The 14,447-nt window shown below is 72.6% G+C and overlaps 1 protein-coding gene across 1 annotated transcript; it reads right to left on the bottom strand.

Annotated features, from left to right (window-relative positions):
* Positions 1 to 6,363: 6,363 nt before the first annotated feature.
* Positions 6,364 to 14,187, bottom strand: ICOSLG (inducible T cell costimulator ligand). The gene is made up of 7 exons (XM_037524870.2): positions 14,135 to 14,187; positions 12,549 to 12,592; positions 11,689 to 12,048; positions 11,010 to 11,303; positions 9,787 to 9,957; positions 9,169 to 9,204; positions 6,364 to 8,757 (listed from the first exon to the last, which is right to left on the bottom strand). The coding sequence occupies exons 1-7, from the start codon at positions 14,146 to 14,148 to the stop codon at positions 8,747 to 8,749; spliced, it is 930 nt and encodes a 309-aa protein (XP_037380767.1). The 5' UTR covers positions 14,149 to 14,187; the 3' UTR covers positions 6,364 to 8,746.
* Positions 14,188 to 14,447: the final 260 nt, after the last annotated feature.

The following is a 14,447-nucleotide window of genomic DNA, read 5'->3' as shown; positions in this document are numbered from 1 at the left end:
TGGAGACCTGCAGGGCGCCTTCCCCTTTCCCTGCCCAGCTGCCCGCGGGGCCTCTGGGTCAGCAGAAAGGTCGCCTCACTTCCTCCTGAGCCCGCAGTGGGCGGGTGCTCTGGACGCTGATGGGGGTGCCGGCTGGGGCTTCCCACCAGGGAGAAAGTCAGCGCAGGCAGGCGGCCTGAGGAAGCAGGCCCTGGACAGCGTCCCGCGGGGACTTCCCAGACGCGTGTCCCCGGGACCTGAGCCTGGAGCTGTCCCCAGGGCAGGCTCCACATGGGCCCAGCGCCTGTGCCCCTAAGCCCCAGAGCAGGGTTTCGGGGCTTTCCCATGCCCCTCAGCTGGGGGCTCCGCCTTCTGCCAACCCCATGGTGGCCCTGAGTTGGCCAGTCAGACCTGCAGCCTGGGGGGCGGGCGAGGGCTGGGCGCCGGGGCAGAGCCGCCAGGCCTTCTGAGACCCTGGGGGCGGGGCCGGGCCCCTCAGCCCCTCCGCTCTCTTTCCATTTCCCACCCCAAGCCTGGCGGCTGGCGGGGCACCCACAGCCCCCCAAGGTGCCGGGGGAGACCCCTGTGGCCACTGTGGGGCCTCAGAGAAACCCAGCTCCACCCCCAGCCGCGGGCCGGGCAGCGGGTGTCCACGGGTGAGGGGCCCCGCGCGCACGAGGCTCCCCAGTGCAGGCGGCGGCGGGTTCAGGGCGTGGGTTCCGTGTGGGAGTGAAGGTTCTGGCAGGACGGGTGCTGGTGCCAGGCGGCGCACCGACTGTCCCCGCCGAGCCGTGAGCTGAGCCCTGGGCCGGCTTCCGGGCGACGCGTGTGCCGGGAGCATTTCTCGGCCTCGAGAGCGGTCGGCGAGGAGGGCCCGTGCCGGCCAGCGGTCAGGGCCAGCAGGCAGGGGCCGGCGGGCCAGGAGGCTGGGCTGGAGGACGGGGCTACCGCTGGCCAGGGCCACGCTCGGGGACCGGGCACCAGCAGGGCACGGCGTCTTCTGGCCATCTGCTGCCGGTGTCACCCTCTCACCAAACGGAATTTCACGCTCAAAGCTGTGCTGGGACCGAGCTTTGAGGTCTGGGGCAGCCCTGGGGCTCGGAGGGGTGCGGCTGTCCCAGGAGGCCCTGCCTGCGAGCAGTGGAGGCCTGGGGTGCTCAGTTCTCAAGAGCCCCCATGTGCTGTGGAGTTGGAGCCCACCTGTGGAGTTGGAGCCCACCCAGGCCCTGGAGCCCGGGGCGCAGGGGGAGGGGGCTGGCAGCGGGGTTGGGCTCCGGGAGGGGAGAGCGCGGGAGCCCCTGGAGGGAAGTGCTCGGCTCCTTCTCACTTTCTTCTGCCAAGTTGCAGCCACTGGGGTGAAGCCCCTGGAAGGAGCCTGAGCCTGTGGAGGGCCGGACCCCACCTGGGGCGCCCACTGGGCTCCTTGAGGCGGGGAGGACCTGCCGCTTCAAGGCCGGCAGGTGGACAGTGGGCGCTGCGGGCAGCAGGCCGGTCTCCAGCGGCAGAGCCATAGGGAAGGCCAGGCTCCTGCCCCCCCCCCTGAGACGCCTCAGGCAGGCCCGCTGCAGGCTGGGAGGGTCCGCCGCCGGGGAGTTGAGCCTGGGGCAGGAGCAGCTGGGGGAGGCGTCCTGGGCCGGGTGGGCGCTGGGAGTGACCTGGGCTGCGGCGTCAGGAAGGACCATCTCTCGATTCTGTTCAGCGCGAGGATGTCGCGATGGGGAAACACTCGCCCTGCTTAGCGATGCAGCCAGAAACGTCCGAGGAAGGAACGGCAGGCGCTCCGGGGGCACCCCGAGTCCTCAGCGCTGAGACAGTGGGAGCACCCCGGTCCAGGGAGACCCGCCCTGACCGCGCGGCTGGAGGCCGCGGCTGAGGTGGACGGCGCCGGAGCACAGAGACGCTGGGCCGGCGTCCCCCTAGGTTCGCTGGACGCCAGGCGGCCCTTTGTGCAGCAGGCCGAGACCGGCCTTCAGCCGGGGTGCGCCTCCGCGGGGCTGAGCGTGCCGCCCCTGTCTGTCCGTGCCCGGCTGTCTGTCCGGTGTCTTCTCCGGGAGCCGCCACCGCCTGCGAGCCCAGCCCGGCCGGTGTCCTCTGGCGCCTGCCCTCGGCCCGAGCCTGGCTGTCCCCCCGCTCGCTGCCCCGGCCCTGTCCGCGGCGCTCAGCCCGGCCCCGCGCTGCAGGTGTCGGCGTCCCCGAGCGACAGGCGCGGCGCCCGCATGGGTGGCTCCTCCAGCCGCTGTTTCCGAAGCAGCTTGTTTCTTGAGCGCCGGGTTTCCTGAGGTTTATGGAAAAGTCACTTGGCGTGACGGTTGCTTCCACGCTGGGTTTTTCCGTCTCGCCAGGGTGCTGTGGGGCTGGTGTTGCCCGCTGGCGCGGGGAGGGGCTCTTCCAGGCGGCCCGCGCCCCGCAGCTGTGCTCCTGTCTCCCGGGGTGTTTGCGGGCTTGGCCTGCAGCTGCCTGGGGGGCCTGGGAACCCCCGGGGGGACTTCACGCTGTGGCGGCTGCTTCTGTGTGGCGCGGAGCCAGCGTCGCCCAGCCTGTGGGTCTGCGCCCGCCTGCCCAGTTGGGCTCTGCCCACCAGGAGCCAGACCCTCCACCTCCCAGTCACGCTGGCCCCGGGGTCCTGCGGTCAGGTCACGGGAGGCCCCTGCCCGGCCTCGAGCTTCCCTGACCCCCGTGCCCTCCGCTCTCGGCTTGGCCCCTCGCCTCAGGCAGCGTGCCAGGGGCCGGGTCTCCTGCCCTGGGCTCTGGTGCCCGGGTGGTGGGGGGTCTTCCCACAACTGCTTTATCTAAAACGTTCTAGAAAAGCAGCCTTTCCTCCCTGTTTTCACGAAGGCCTGGACTGACTCCCTCAGGGTCTCTGACGTCCATGCTGCCCAGCCAGGCCCCGGCTCTGCGGGCAGTCTGCTTGGTCCACGCCTCGCTGCTGCAGGTGGGCAGGCGCGAGGAGGCTGGCGCGTCTGGAGAGACAGAGAAAGGGAGGGAGCACACGGGACCCCAGGCCACGGGCCAGGCGGGGGGTGTCCCCCCGCCCACGGCCACTTCCGATGTCCCTGGGGAGGCGCCTGCCCTGTGCTCCGCGCGCAGACGCTCTTGGCTTCCATGCCTGTGTCGGCGCCAGGACTCGTTGCCCAACCCGGGGTCGGGCGGGCTTCTCCGGATGTTTGTTCCAGCTTATGGTCTGACCCCGTTGTTGGGCCTCTGCTTGGGGCTGGCTTCTGCGGCTCTGCAGGGCGGGCGCTGGGTTTGTGTGACCCCCACCCACGCAAGGGCTGGGGGCGCTCCAGATTTGGGCCGGGCATGTGGCCTCGGCTGGGCCCTGGGTGAACACACGCAGGACCTCCTTGGCACATGGCATGGCGGGAACTGCACCCGCAGGGCCTGCCAGTGACTCGGTCCTGCCGGGCCTCGGCTCCGTGGGCCGATGACAAGGGACTGGGTGGAATCTGGCCCCTTGGTGAACCTGCAGGCCTGGCGGCCCACCCCGCCTCCCGCTGCGGATGGACGGGCCCCAGCAGCAGAGCCCGCCCGGGGCGGGGCTGGGGAGGGCGCTGGGCACCCTCTGACCGCGGACCTGGCCTGTGGCCTCTGCGGCCCGTGAACCTGTCCGTGTGCTCCTGCTTGTGCCCGCGTGTGCCTCCCCGCTTCCCTCCCCCCGCCCCGCCTGTCCTGGGTGCCCAGACTGGCCTCGTGTGAGGGCGGGGGGGGGGGCGGGATGGTGGGACTCCTTGACTTGGGGCCCGGCCCACGGCGTGGAGACAAGTCCCTGCTGTGAGACGCCCCATCTTGGCCTTCCCGGCAGCCCCACAGGCCGGGTGGTTGAGGATACCCTGACCTGGCCCCCCGCGCCCCTCCCAGCCCTGGGCCCTGAGGCTCCTCGCCCCGGGGAGAGAGAACAAGACTTATGTATTGGCTGGGAGTGAAGCGGGTCTCGGGGAGATGCCTGCAGCCCCGGCGGGGTGGGGCGGTGTCCTGGATGGGGTCCCCCTTGGCAGCTGTCCCCGCTCCTGGTGGCCGGGGTGCATCAGGAGCCCTCAGGGACCCTTCCTCGCCCTCAGCCCTCGCGCGGGGGCTCCCCCCTGGGGGGGGCAGGTCCCGCTGGGAGGGCGCGGTGGCCGGCAGGGCGGAGGTCAGCGGACCCGGCCCCCTGCGAGCCGCGCCAGCTCCCGGCCCGGCGCCCACCCGGGCCATAGTGTGTGTGGGGGGCGCTGCGGCCTCTGGCACCCGGTCCTCTGCCCTCCCACGGCCAGGAGGCTCCCAGCCCAGCCCCCCCAGGTCTGCTCTGCTCCCAGCACCCCGGGCCAAAGGGTTCACAGGCGGCTGCCGGGGCACCCAAGCGTCCCCTCCCACCCCGCGCACACCTGCGCCCACCGCGCCCTCGGGGCTTTCCAGGGCGGCAGAGGAGCCTCGCCCAGCGGCCCTGAGCCCCACTCCACACCCCTCCCCCTCCGCCCCCGCTCCCCTGCCTCCCTCCTCCCCACTCCCTCCTCCCCTGCCTCCCTCCTCCCAACTCCCTCCTCCCCTCCCCCCTCCATGGGAAACCGCCTCTGACTCAGCCCAAACCCCCACTGCCAAGAACAGCCCCCCCCCTGGAGTCAGAACCTCAGCAGCTGCACTGGCGTCAGGAGGGGGCCCCTCCCCGCGGAGCCGCAGCTCCAAGCGCGGGTGTGGACAGGCGAGCCCAGCCGCACCCTGATGACCCAGGCTGGGCAGAAGAGCCCTCCTTGGGCCGTGGCCGAGGACCGGGGACACAGGACCGGGCCTGAGAGGGGTCCTCGGGGGAGAGCAGCCTTGCCAGGGCCTGGGTGTCCCGTGCCTGGCCCCGGGGGAGACCAGGCCCTCTGTCCTCAGCCGGGAGCGCAGCAGGAGGGCCTGGAAGGTCTCCCCCTCCACCCCCAGGCGCCCTTGGGGAGAACGTTCCTGCTGGGCTTTGGCGGGGCCTCCTTAGGGAGCCATGAGGACGAGGACGGGCCTGGCGTCTTCTCTGCAGGGAGAGGGGCAGCTGTGACTGCTCCCCAAGCCGGGGCGGGGGGCTGGCGCAGCAGTGTGTACCCTGAGCGGGGCTTCGGCCTCAGCGCCCTGCTCCCCCAGCGCCGGGGTCTCCAGGGCTGAACTGCCCTCTGGGCGCCCCTCCAGCCCGTGGCCACTTCCTCTGGGGTGGGGGGCAGAAAGCCCCACTTGCACAGCACGGTTACAGCAGTTTCATGAGACTCTTTTGGGCCCTGAACTCACGAAGACAAATTTGGGGCCCTCAGCTGAGAGCATTAAAAATAGAGGCCGTTAAATAGTTTTTTGAACAAACTGATAGAAAGCCCGTCCGTCGAGAGGAGCCGCGTTACATCGAGTCGGCGCCCGGGAATCCAGGGACTTCCTGAGCAGACGGTGTGGGGCGGGGGGTCCGCGGGCGAGTCCCCGGCAGCCCCGCCACGGGGAGGGGCCTTTCGACAGCTGCCAAGGGCAAAGCTCCCGACCAGAGCGGCCGGCGCCGATGAGCACGTGAGGGCCTTGCTTGGCACCTCGGCCTGCGTGCTGAGGACCTGGGGACGGCAGCGTCCTCCACGGGGCGGGACACCGGGACAGGAAATGCCACGATGCAGATAAATCACTTGGAGGGACCTGGCTAAGAAATGGCATTGAGCCCCCGGGGCTGGCTGGCCGGCGGCGCCCCAGGCGGATGGACGGGCACTCGGTCCCCGCGGCTGCAGCGACGCCTCTGGCTGCGGGATCCCAAAGAGCCAGGCCCAGCACCAGCCGTGGGCTCGCCCTCCGTGCCCGCCCACCGGACCCAGCCCTGGCCCGGGGCCTCGTCTTCCTTTGACAGAACCAGGCAGTGGGACCCCTTGTGCTCAGCGTGCCCCCGATCCCAGGGGGCCAGCGGGGTACCGGCCTGGAGCACCCCAGCAGCACCTGAGCCTGGGAGCTCTGTACTCCCCGGCCCAGGGCCACCCAGTGCCTCCCTCCAAGCTGACCAGGAGGGTCCTGCCAGGAGCTCCACAGTCCTGTGTGGCCCTGTCCTGGGCACTGTGGGAGAGCCTGGGAGGGGACAGAGAGGACCCCTCTCAGGGTGCCCATGCGGTCCCCTCATCACCGCACGGGGCAAGGGGCCACCCCGGGATGTGCAGGCCTCATACCGTGGCCACCAACGACCGCACAGAGGCTCGCACCGCCAGGCGCCTCAGGGATGTTTACGAGGCCGGAGGCGGCCGCCCACAAGCCACAGAGCGTGACAGGCTCAGCCCAGGGGACGGGTGGCCGCCACCTGCAGGCGCCTGCTTCCGGCCCGGGCTGTGAGCAGGCGGCTGTGCGGCTGGCGGCCCGAGCCGCAGGCTTCAGGAATCTGATACAAACATGAGCGGCGGCGTCTGCGTGCCTGCTCACGCCCCTCCAGCTGCGGCTGCAGGGCGGCCGCAGCCCCAACCCTGGTAGCCCTAGACGGGCTCCCAACTCACCCCCGTGGTGGCCCCGGGCACGCCACCCCCACTTCCCCGGCCCGAGTGCCCAAGCCTCATGGCCTCTGGAGAGCCCCAGGAGGCGGCCAGGAGGCCGGGGTGGGTGCCGTGTGTGGGTGACCTGCAAATCCCACGAGTTCAACCTGCAGGGCTCGCCTGAGCCACAGCCTGGACGTGACCCTGGATGGCAGACGCACAGCCACCGTCCCGGCCGCCCTGACGGTGGGGCTGGGAGGGCACATCCTGGTGTCTGAACACTCCCCTGCCTCGAGGACGCCCGCCCCGGGGTGGTAGCCCGGGCCAGTGTGGAGCTGGCCGTTGCCGAGGGAGGGCAACACACGCCTCCGCAGCACGGCCAAGGCAGAGCGGCGGGCGGGGGCCCCACAGCGCCCCAAGGACAACGGTGACCCGGTGGCCCGGCTGCTTCCTCTTTCAGACCCTCAGGCAGACAGGAAGTCGGGGCTATTTTAGCCAAAGCCCCGTAGCCTGCCGCACAGCCCCTCTGTGGAGCTTCTCCCCGCGGCGTGGTCAGTTCGCCCGTGGACCGTCCATCGTGGTCAAAGGCTGCTGCAGAAAAGCCCCTGCGACAGCAGGCTGCCCGGACTAGCGTAAGGGGGAATCTGCGCGGCCGATGTGCAGGGGCTGCTGTGTGGCCTCGGCCGTGCCTGGCCCGGATGCGCCAGGGTGCCTGCCGGACGTCCCCGGGGCCGGCTGAGCAGAGTGGGGCCCCTGCCCTGGCACCGCCTGCCTCCCTGGCCCCTCCCGGGGGGGGCCCTTCTGGACCGGGCACGGCCCAAAGCTGCTGTGGACACTGACCGCTCCTCGGGGACAGTCAGCTGGTGGGGGTCGCAGCCAGTCTGTCACCTGGCCGTGTGAGGCCAGTGCGACGCCAAGTGTGACCCCAAAGGCCTGCAGCCCGTACCGTGTCCCCGGCGGGCAGAGCCACCAGAGCTAGGGCCTGGGCCGGCGGATCTGCAGGACAGCGCGAGGCGAGGCGGTGCCAGGTCCTGGGCCCGCAAGCACGAGACAAAACCTCACCCAGACTTTGCTCTGACTCGGCTTTACAGACTGGCCAGGCCGGGGTCGGCCCCCGTGCACCAAGCCCCGGCCAGGTGCATCGGGAGACACGGACGGGGGCGGGGCAGGAAGCCCAAGTCTGGTGACCGCTGCACCCGGCGGCCCTGACCTCAGCCACGTGCTGCTTCTGACCTGACCCGCCCCTCGGACGGTGAGAGCAGCACCTGCCCAGCGCCCGCCCGGTCGGAGGCTACCGCGTCCCTGCCAGTCCACCCACGGTGCCACCACTGCCGGTCTCGCTGGGGCGGCACATGGTCCATGACTGAGCCCCAGACCCAGCAGGCCACGCCCGAGGCTCAGCCTCTGGACACAGCTGCTGGCTAGCCTGGGCCGGCAAGCCGGCAGGCAACCGGGCAGCGGGGGCTAGCAGGCCGGCCTCGCCCACTCTGCACCGCGCGGACTGTCCCTAGTGGCTGGTCAGTGGGTGCGGGGTGGGGGCTGTCAGGCGGAGGCCCGGGTCCAGCAGGGAGACAACGGGGCGCTGAGCGGGGCCAGGCAGGGCCGCGTGCCCAAGGGGTTGCTGCTGGCCGGAGGGTTTCCGCGGAGATGGCTTCAGAGAGGACACCTGCCCGGCTGGGCCGGGGGCTCCGTGCAGCAGCCTTCTCGGGCCGGCACCTGGAGGGTGCGGTCCCCTCACTCGCGGCCAGCTGGTGACCGCCCTGTCCTCCTGTTAAATGCTGCGCGTGTCCTAATGCTTCACGTTCAGTCATGTCTGTGCCAAATGGACGCCTGGCATAAAGACCACACCGCCGTGGGGCCGCCGCCTGCCCCATGCGATCCGCGTGCGGGGCCCTCGGGCCTCTGCAGGCTGGCGTCTTCCGTGGGCCTGCCCGCCGGTGGACGGGGGCTGCGCTGTGCCCGGGGGCCCGGGACTGGGCTCCGGCAGGCGTGACAGAGGCTGAGGGCACGGGTGCAGGCTGGTGAGGCGCGGGCGCAGCCTCGGGCAACGCCTCTTCCCAGCCGTTGCCCGGCGCAAGGGCGGCTCCGCCGTGGCCTGGAGAGGGCCAGGCCGGCAGGCGCGTGGTCTTGCCTAAGCGTGTCTGTTGCGAGTGCGGCTCCTGGGGTCCCCGCGGCTGACCTTATTGCACACTCCACGTGCCCGGAGGCACCCGCGGGCTGAGGGCGGGCTGCTTCAGGGGCCTGTGCATCCCCGTGGAGGCCGGCGCCCATGCAGCCCCGTGTCCATGCACAAGGGGCGAGGGCCAGCGTCCACCTGCCCAGCCCCTGGGCAGCGCTTCTCGTCAGGCGTGGCCTTGGAGGAGAGAGAGAGGAAGAGGATGGTGACAAGGGGCCGCCCGCCCCGCCTTCCCGCTGGGGGATGCACGGTCCAGGCCCCGCGAGCTCGGATGCGCTGACCGGGGTGCGGCTCCACCCGGCCAGGGAGCCTCAGGAGTTGTCCGCCCGAAGGGCCTGCTGTCAGGATGCACTGAGGCCCAGGGGGCGGGGCAGCGCGGGGGACGGGGGGAGGTGGGCGGCCCCTGGGGTCCTGCTGGGGGGTTCGGGAGCCACGCCACACGGCAGCTGCACACTCAGGCCTGCGGGTCTCACGGCGCCTCCACAGAGGGACATGCCCGCTCCTGCTGCCTGAACCCACTTGCTGCCTGCTGCAGCCCCCGCCCCCTGCCCGGCCCAGCGTCCTGTCCAGCCCAACCCCGTCACTCACCGGCCAGCCCCAGCTCCGGCTGCGCAGCCTGGGCGCCTGTTGGAACAAGCCAGAAGGGGAGGGTGGATGGAGGGCTGCTCTGAAGGCCCCAGCGCGCTGCTCCCCGCCTGGTTGGGCAGGACTCCCAGCCGGGCGCTGGCCACGCCGCTTTCCAGGAAGACGCGCTCAAAGAGGCGAGCACAGGAAACGCGCGCCGACGTGCCGAGCTGGAGCCTGGAGCCGTCCGAGCCGGCTGGCGCGGCAGTGCCCAGGGCGGGGACAGCACTTCCTCACGCCACCCTCCTGGGCCCTGGGGGCACCCACTTGGCAGCCTGGGGGCCGCGCTGGCCCCAAAGCCTGTCCTGTGGATGCTGGGTCAGCCCCACCCCGGGCTGGGTCCTCCCGCCCCTCTCGGGGAGCTCCCGGGCCGACACCCAGGCTTTCCGGGCGTGCGTTTGGCTTGAGCAGAGCACAACAGCGCGTCTCGCTGGGCTTCCTCCCCAGGCACCCCGCGGGGCCCGGCCCGCCAGAGCGTGGGCCTCACGCCAGCCCAGCGCTGCCCGGGACACCGTGCGCGTCAGCCCCGCTGCAAAGGCAGAGGCCCCCGCCCCCGCCGGCCGGAGCCGCCGGCCCGGGTACCTGCGTAGCGTCCGCGCAGCCACCGGGTCCTGCACATGTAGCCCAGGGCCACGCCCGCCGCCAGGGCCACGGCCAGGGCCGTCATGGCCAGGACTGTCAGGGTCGAGGGGCCGCCGCGCGGCGCCAGGGGTTGCCCCGTCGTTAAGTGGCTTCCCTCTGCCACGGGCACGTCTGTGGGAGAGACACTCGCCGTCACGGGTGTGGAGGGGCCGCGGGCAGCAGGGCGGCAGATCCCCGGTGACCGCGTGACCTGCCAAGCGCAGGCTGACGCGGAAAACTTTCCCTCAGGGGCCCTTCATCTCTCGGGGTTGCCCCCACCCCCCAGGGGGCAGCCCGCCCTCTGCAAGGCCCACTCCCGGGGCGGGCGGCCAGCCGCACACCTGGGGGCATGGCCGGAAACACGGACTCCTGCTGGCTTTGCTCACCAATCAGGGCGAGACCCAGGTGGCGGAATCAGCCCCTGAGAAGCGGGCGCTGGCAGCTCCCAGGTCTCCCCCGGCAGTACAGAGACGCCTGTGCCGCCGCCAGCACGGGGCCCTTCCCTTGGTCAGTGTCCAGCACGCCCAGGGTGAGCATGCAGTGGACAGCGGCGTGTTCTTGGGACACGTGTTTCTGCAGATACCCCTGGAGGACCGCGGGCTGCCTTGCGGCTGAGGCTCCCCGGCACCTTAGAGCCATGGGGACGCTTCCACACTGGTGGGCAACAGCCCAGGTCGTAGGGCAGGGGCTCAGCTCAGCACCTGGGAGAGCCGGCGAGTGCCGCGTCCACCTGCACCAGCTGCAGGGAGGCCCTGACCCATCCCAAATTCAGACTCAGGCCTGGTCTGAGTCCCTGGGCACGCCCAGCTACAGGAGGGGGTGTCAGCCGCCTGAGTCCCCAAAGGCCACCGGTGGGGCGGGCTCAGGAGGACCCTGGAGCCTGACCGCTCTGAGCGAATGGCTGCATCCTGCTGGGTTTTGGGGTGCACCGGGGGTGCCCCATGCTGCAGCAGGCCCCGCTGTCCTCGCCTGGAGGCTGGCACGCCGGGTCCCCCGGAAGGACCCGCCAGCCCCCTGCAGTGGGCCTGCCCCGTCGAGTGGGGGCAAGAGGGCCTGAGACATCGCTCAGCCTCCAGCCTGTCTCCCCAGGCAGACCCGGAGCTCTGAGCCGCCAGCCAGGCGTCTGCTCGGCTCCCCTCACGCCCGGCCCTCTCCCTGCAGTGCCCTGCGGAGGCCGGGCCTACCTGCCCGGCTGCTGACCGTCAGGTTCTGGCGCAGCACGACGTTCTCGATGCAGCAGCCGACGTCGACATTGGCGGTGCGGCCGAGGCGCAGGACGCTGACCACGTCGTACAGGCCCTGCGCGTTCTGGGTCACGGAGCTGTTCTGCAGGGCCTTGTCCAGGAGGCTGTTGTCCGTCGTGTTGATCCAGTACACGTTGGGTTTGGGGTAGCCGTTGCTGGACGTGCAGGTGAAGGTGAGCACCTCGTCCTGCGCGGGCCCTTGGGGGGCGTGGACCACCGGCATGCTGTAATTCGCTGCGGGGAAGCGGGCTGTGAGCCGTGCGGGCGGCAGAGCCCCAGGCCGGGCGGGCAGGCACGGGGAGCCCCGAGCCTGGGGGTGGTGGCGCTCGGGAGAGGGACCCGTCTGAGTGAGTGACCACGGAGCCCACCATCCACCGGAAGTGGACGCGGCCGCCGACCATCCACCCACTGGCCACTCGACTGGCCTTTTCTCTTCAGCTCCTGCTGGTTTCGCGCCAGACGCCCCTCCCCGTTGCTCTCATGCCCGCCTGAGGCGAAAGGCCAGCAGGGACGGAGATGAGCGTCCCAGGCCACGGGGCCCGCGGGGGTCTCCACGGGAGGGAGGGGCGGGGGGCGGGCTCCCGCGGGACCAGGGCACGGGGGGGGGGGGGGCCCTTACCGGCCACGTGCAGCGAGACCACGGCCTCGGCGATGGGGCTCATGTCCAGGGACTTCCTGAACACCAGGCAGCGGAAGGTCTGGTCGTCTTGGGGGCTGACGCGGCGCAGGCTGAGCGAGAAGTCGCCCCCCTGCATGCGCTCCGGCGCCAGGTGCGCCCGCTGCCGGTACTGCGGCCCCACGCCCCGCGAGCCGTTGCCCAGGTGGAAGGCCACCTCCTCCTCCGGGCCGCCGGCCGCGCTGGTCTGCCAGTACACGTACAGGTCGTCCAGGTCGAAGCCGCCCCCCTGGGGGCACGTGCAGTTGAGCTCCACGTCGCTGCCCACCAGGGCGCGCACCTCCTGCGTCGGGACGGCGGCACCTGGGCGGGGAGAAAGGTGCCTCCTGGTGGGCCCGGCCGGGGGCCGAGCACCCGCCGCTCCTCGGGAACTTGTCATTTGCCCGAAACCAAGCGTGGAAACCAAAGCGCCCATCCCTCGGCAGGGGCGTCCGCGCCCCGGGCTCCGCGTCTGCCCGGGCCGGCAAGGTCAGGCCCCCGGGGCCACCGGACACACCCCGGGGCTGGAGCCCGCTGGCCGCGGCCCCGACAGCATCCCCGGCCCCTGCTCCGGCGGGTGTGGGGGCTGGGGCCGGGGCCACCGCTGGGAGGAACAGGAAGCCCCGGCGGCTCATCTGGAAAGCGGAGGCCCCGGTGGCGGTGGCGGGGGAGGCCGTCCTGCCCGGCGCGGCCGAGCGAAACGAGAAGTGCAGGTCCACCGGGCCTTCCCCTTTCGGGCCCTCGGCCGCACACATGACCGGGCTCCCCGTCAGCTCCCGGGGCCGCAGCCCGCCCGCCCGCCCGCCCCGCCCGCCCGCACTCACCGGCCTGCAGGCTGCACAGCAGCAGGAGGAAGGCAGGTCCGGGGCTGGAAGAGAAGCCCCCGGGGGCAGGTGACCCAGGGCCTCCTCAGGCAGAGCCCTGGGAGGGTGCAGCGCCCGCAGTGCCCAGGCCAGCACCTCGGTTCCCGGCAGGGCACCCTGGGGAGGAGCCAGGACCTGCACTTGGGGGTGACAGGACTCCTGCTCCCCCAAAGCAACAACGTGCGTGTGGCAGAGAAGACAAGACACCCGCGGGCTGAGGGGCAGCGGCCTCGGACCCCACAGGATGTCCCCGAACGGCACAGCCGGAGCTTGACTCACGCTGGGGACGCTGGACTCGGACACCCGCCGGGGCAGGGCAGGCTCTGCAGGAACTGGATTGTCCCAAATCCCAACCTGGGGCCTCCCCGCACCTCCCCCTGCAGCTGGAGCCCAGCGCACTCTCCTGACCCCTTCAACCCGGGGGGTCTTTGCAAGCTGCCAGCCTCTGCCCAGCCTCCGGGCGCTGGCGGCCCAGGCGGAGTCCCCGGCAGTGTCCCTGGAGCGCTGGACCCACGGACCCACAGACGGGAAGTGGGCAGTGGGTAGCGGGCAGTGGGGGGGATAGCGGGGGGAGGGGAGCAGGTGGCGGGGGGGGAGCAGGCGGGGGGGGGGGCGCCTGCTCCCCCCACCCCCAGCGGCCTGAGTCTGTGTGGGGCATGTCCCTTGTCAAGTGGCCGCTGGTCCACTCTGCGGTTCTGTGCAAGCCGGGCCCTGGCCGCCAGGGCCTCCCCCACGCCCCATACCGGCACACCCCAAAGGCCAGCCTGGCCACTCTCCCCTCCCCAGGGCCCCAGGTTCCGGAGGCCTCTGGGAACCCTCTAGTGTCACCCGTGCCCGAGCAACCTTCCGAGACAGAAGGCCAGGCCGGCCTTCCCGTGACCCACCGTCCCCCCGTGCCCCCTACGGCTCCCCCTTCCTGCGCTCAGGGCCCTGGGGCCTACCAGGGAAGCGGGCATGTGAGGTGCAGCCCCCTCTCCTTGGGCCCTCCTGCCATCCCGGGCGAGGCTGCACCCCGGTCACCAGGCCCAGCGCCCGGCCGGGCGTCACTGCCCCGGCCTCAGCCGACTGGGGGACGGTGCCGGGTGCCGGGTGCCCCGTGAGGGCCGCGCCCCCGCGTGTACTCCAGCTGCGGCCGGGTGCCTGACCCACGCGCGGGCAGCTTCGGGGCGCGCGGGGCGGGGCTGTCCACCCCGCCGGGAGCCCTGGCGCTGGGAGCAAAGCTGGTCCCGGCCAAGGCGGGAGGGGTGAGCGGCCGCCACCGGCAATGCCAGGGTCGTGCCTCCCCAGGTGGGCACCCGCGGTGCTTCGGGGTCACCTCCTCCCTCCCGTCTGGGAAACCCGCGGGGAGGGGGGGCTGGGGGCGGCGTGCGGGGCGCGGGGCGCCTCGTCTCCTCCGGCCGCGGCTCCGCTTCCCTGGCAGGCGCCGGCCCGCGCCCCGCCGACCCGGGCAGGAGCCCCCGCGGGCCGCCGCGATCCTGGGGCGCCCCGGGCGGCGGCGCCCCGCTCCCCGCCAGCACCCCGCCGCCCGCGCCCCCCCGCCCGCTCACCGTCCCCGCGCCATGGTGGGGCCGAGCCTCGGGCCGCGGGAGCCGAGCGTGGACTTCGCGCCCCGCGCCTCGCGGGCTCTGGACGCAGCGCAGCTGGGAGCGCAGAGTTAGGGCGCCCGGGCCCGCCCCGCCCCGCCCCGCCCCCCCGCCCCGCCCCGCCCCTCGCCCCCGCGCGCCCCGCCCCGCCCGGCCCCGGCGGCCCGCAGGCCCCGCGGGGAGAGCTCGGCGCTCGGGGGCCAGGGCGCGGGGCGGGGCTCCCCGGGCTCCCTTCGCAGCGCGGCGCGGGCGTCGGGCGAGGGGCGGGCGCCGGGGG

Source organism: Talpa occidentalis, unplaced genomic scaffold (genome assembly GCF_014898055.3).
Source record: "Talpa occidentalis isolate TD23 unplaced genomic scaffold, MPIMG_talOcc4v2.1 talOcc4.4, whole genome shotgun sequence".
Classification (NCBI taxonomy): domain Eukaryota; kingdom Metazoa; phylum Chordata; class Mammalia; order Eulipotyphla; family Talpidae; genus Talpa; species Talpa occidentalis.
Note: the sequence above shows the minus strand (reverse complement) of the source record. Positions and strands in the feature narration are given on the sequence as shown.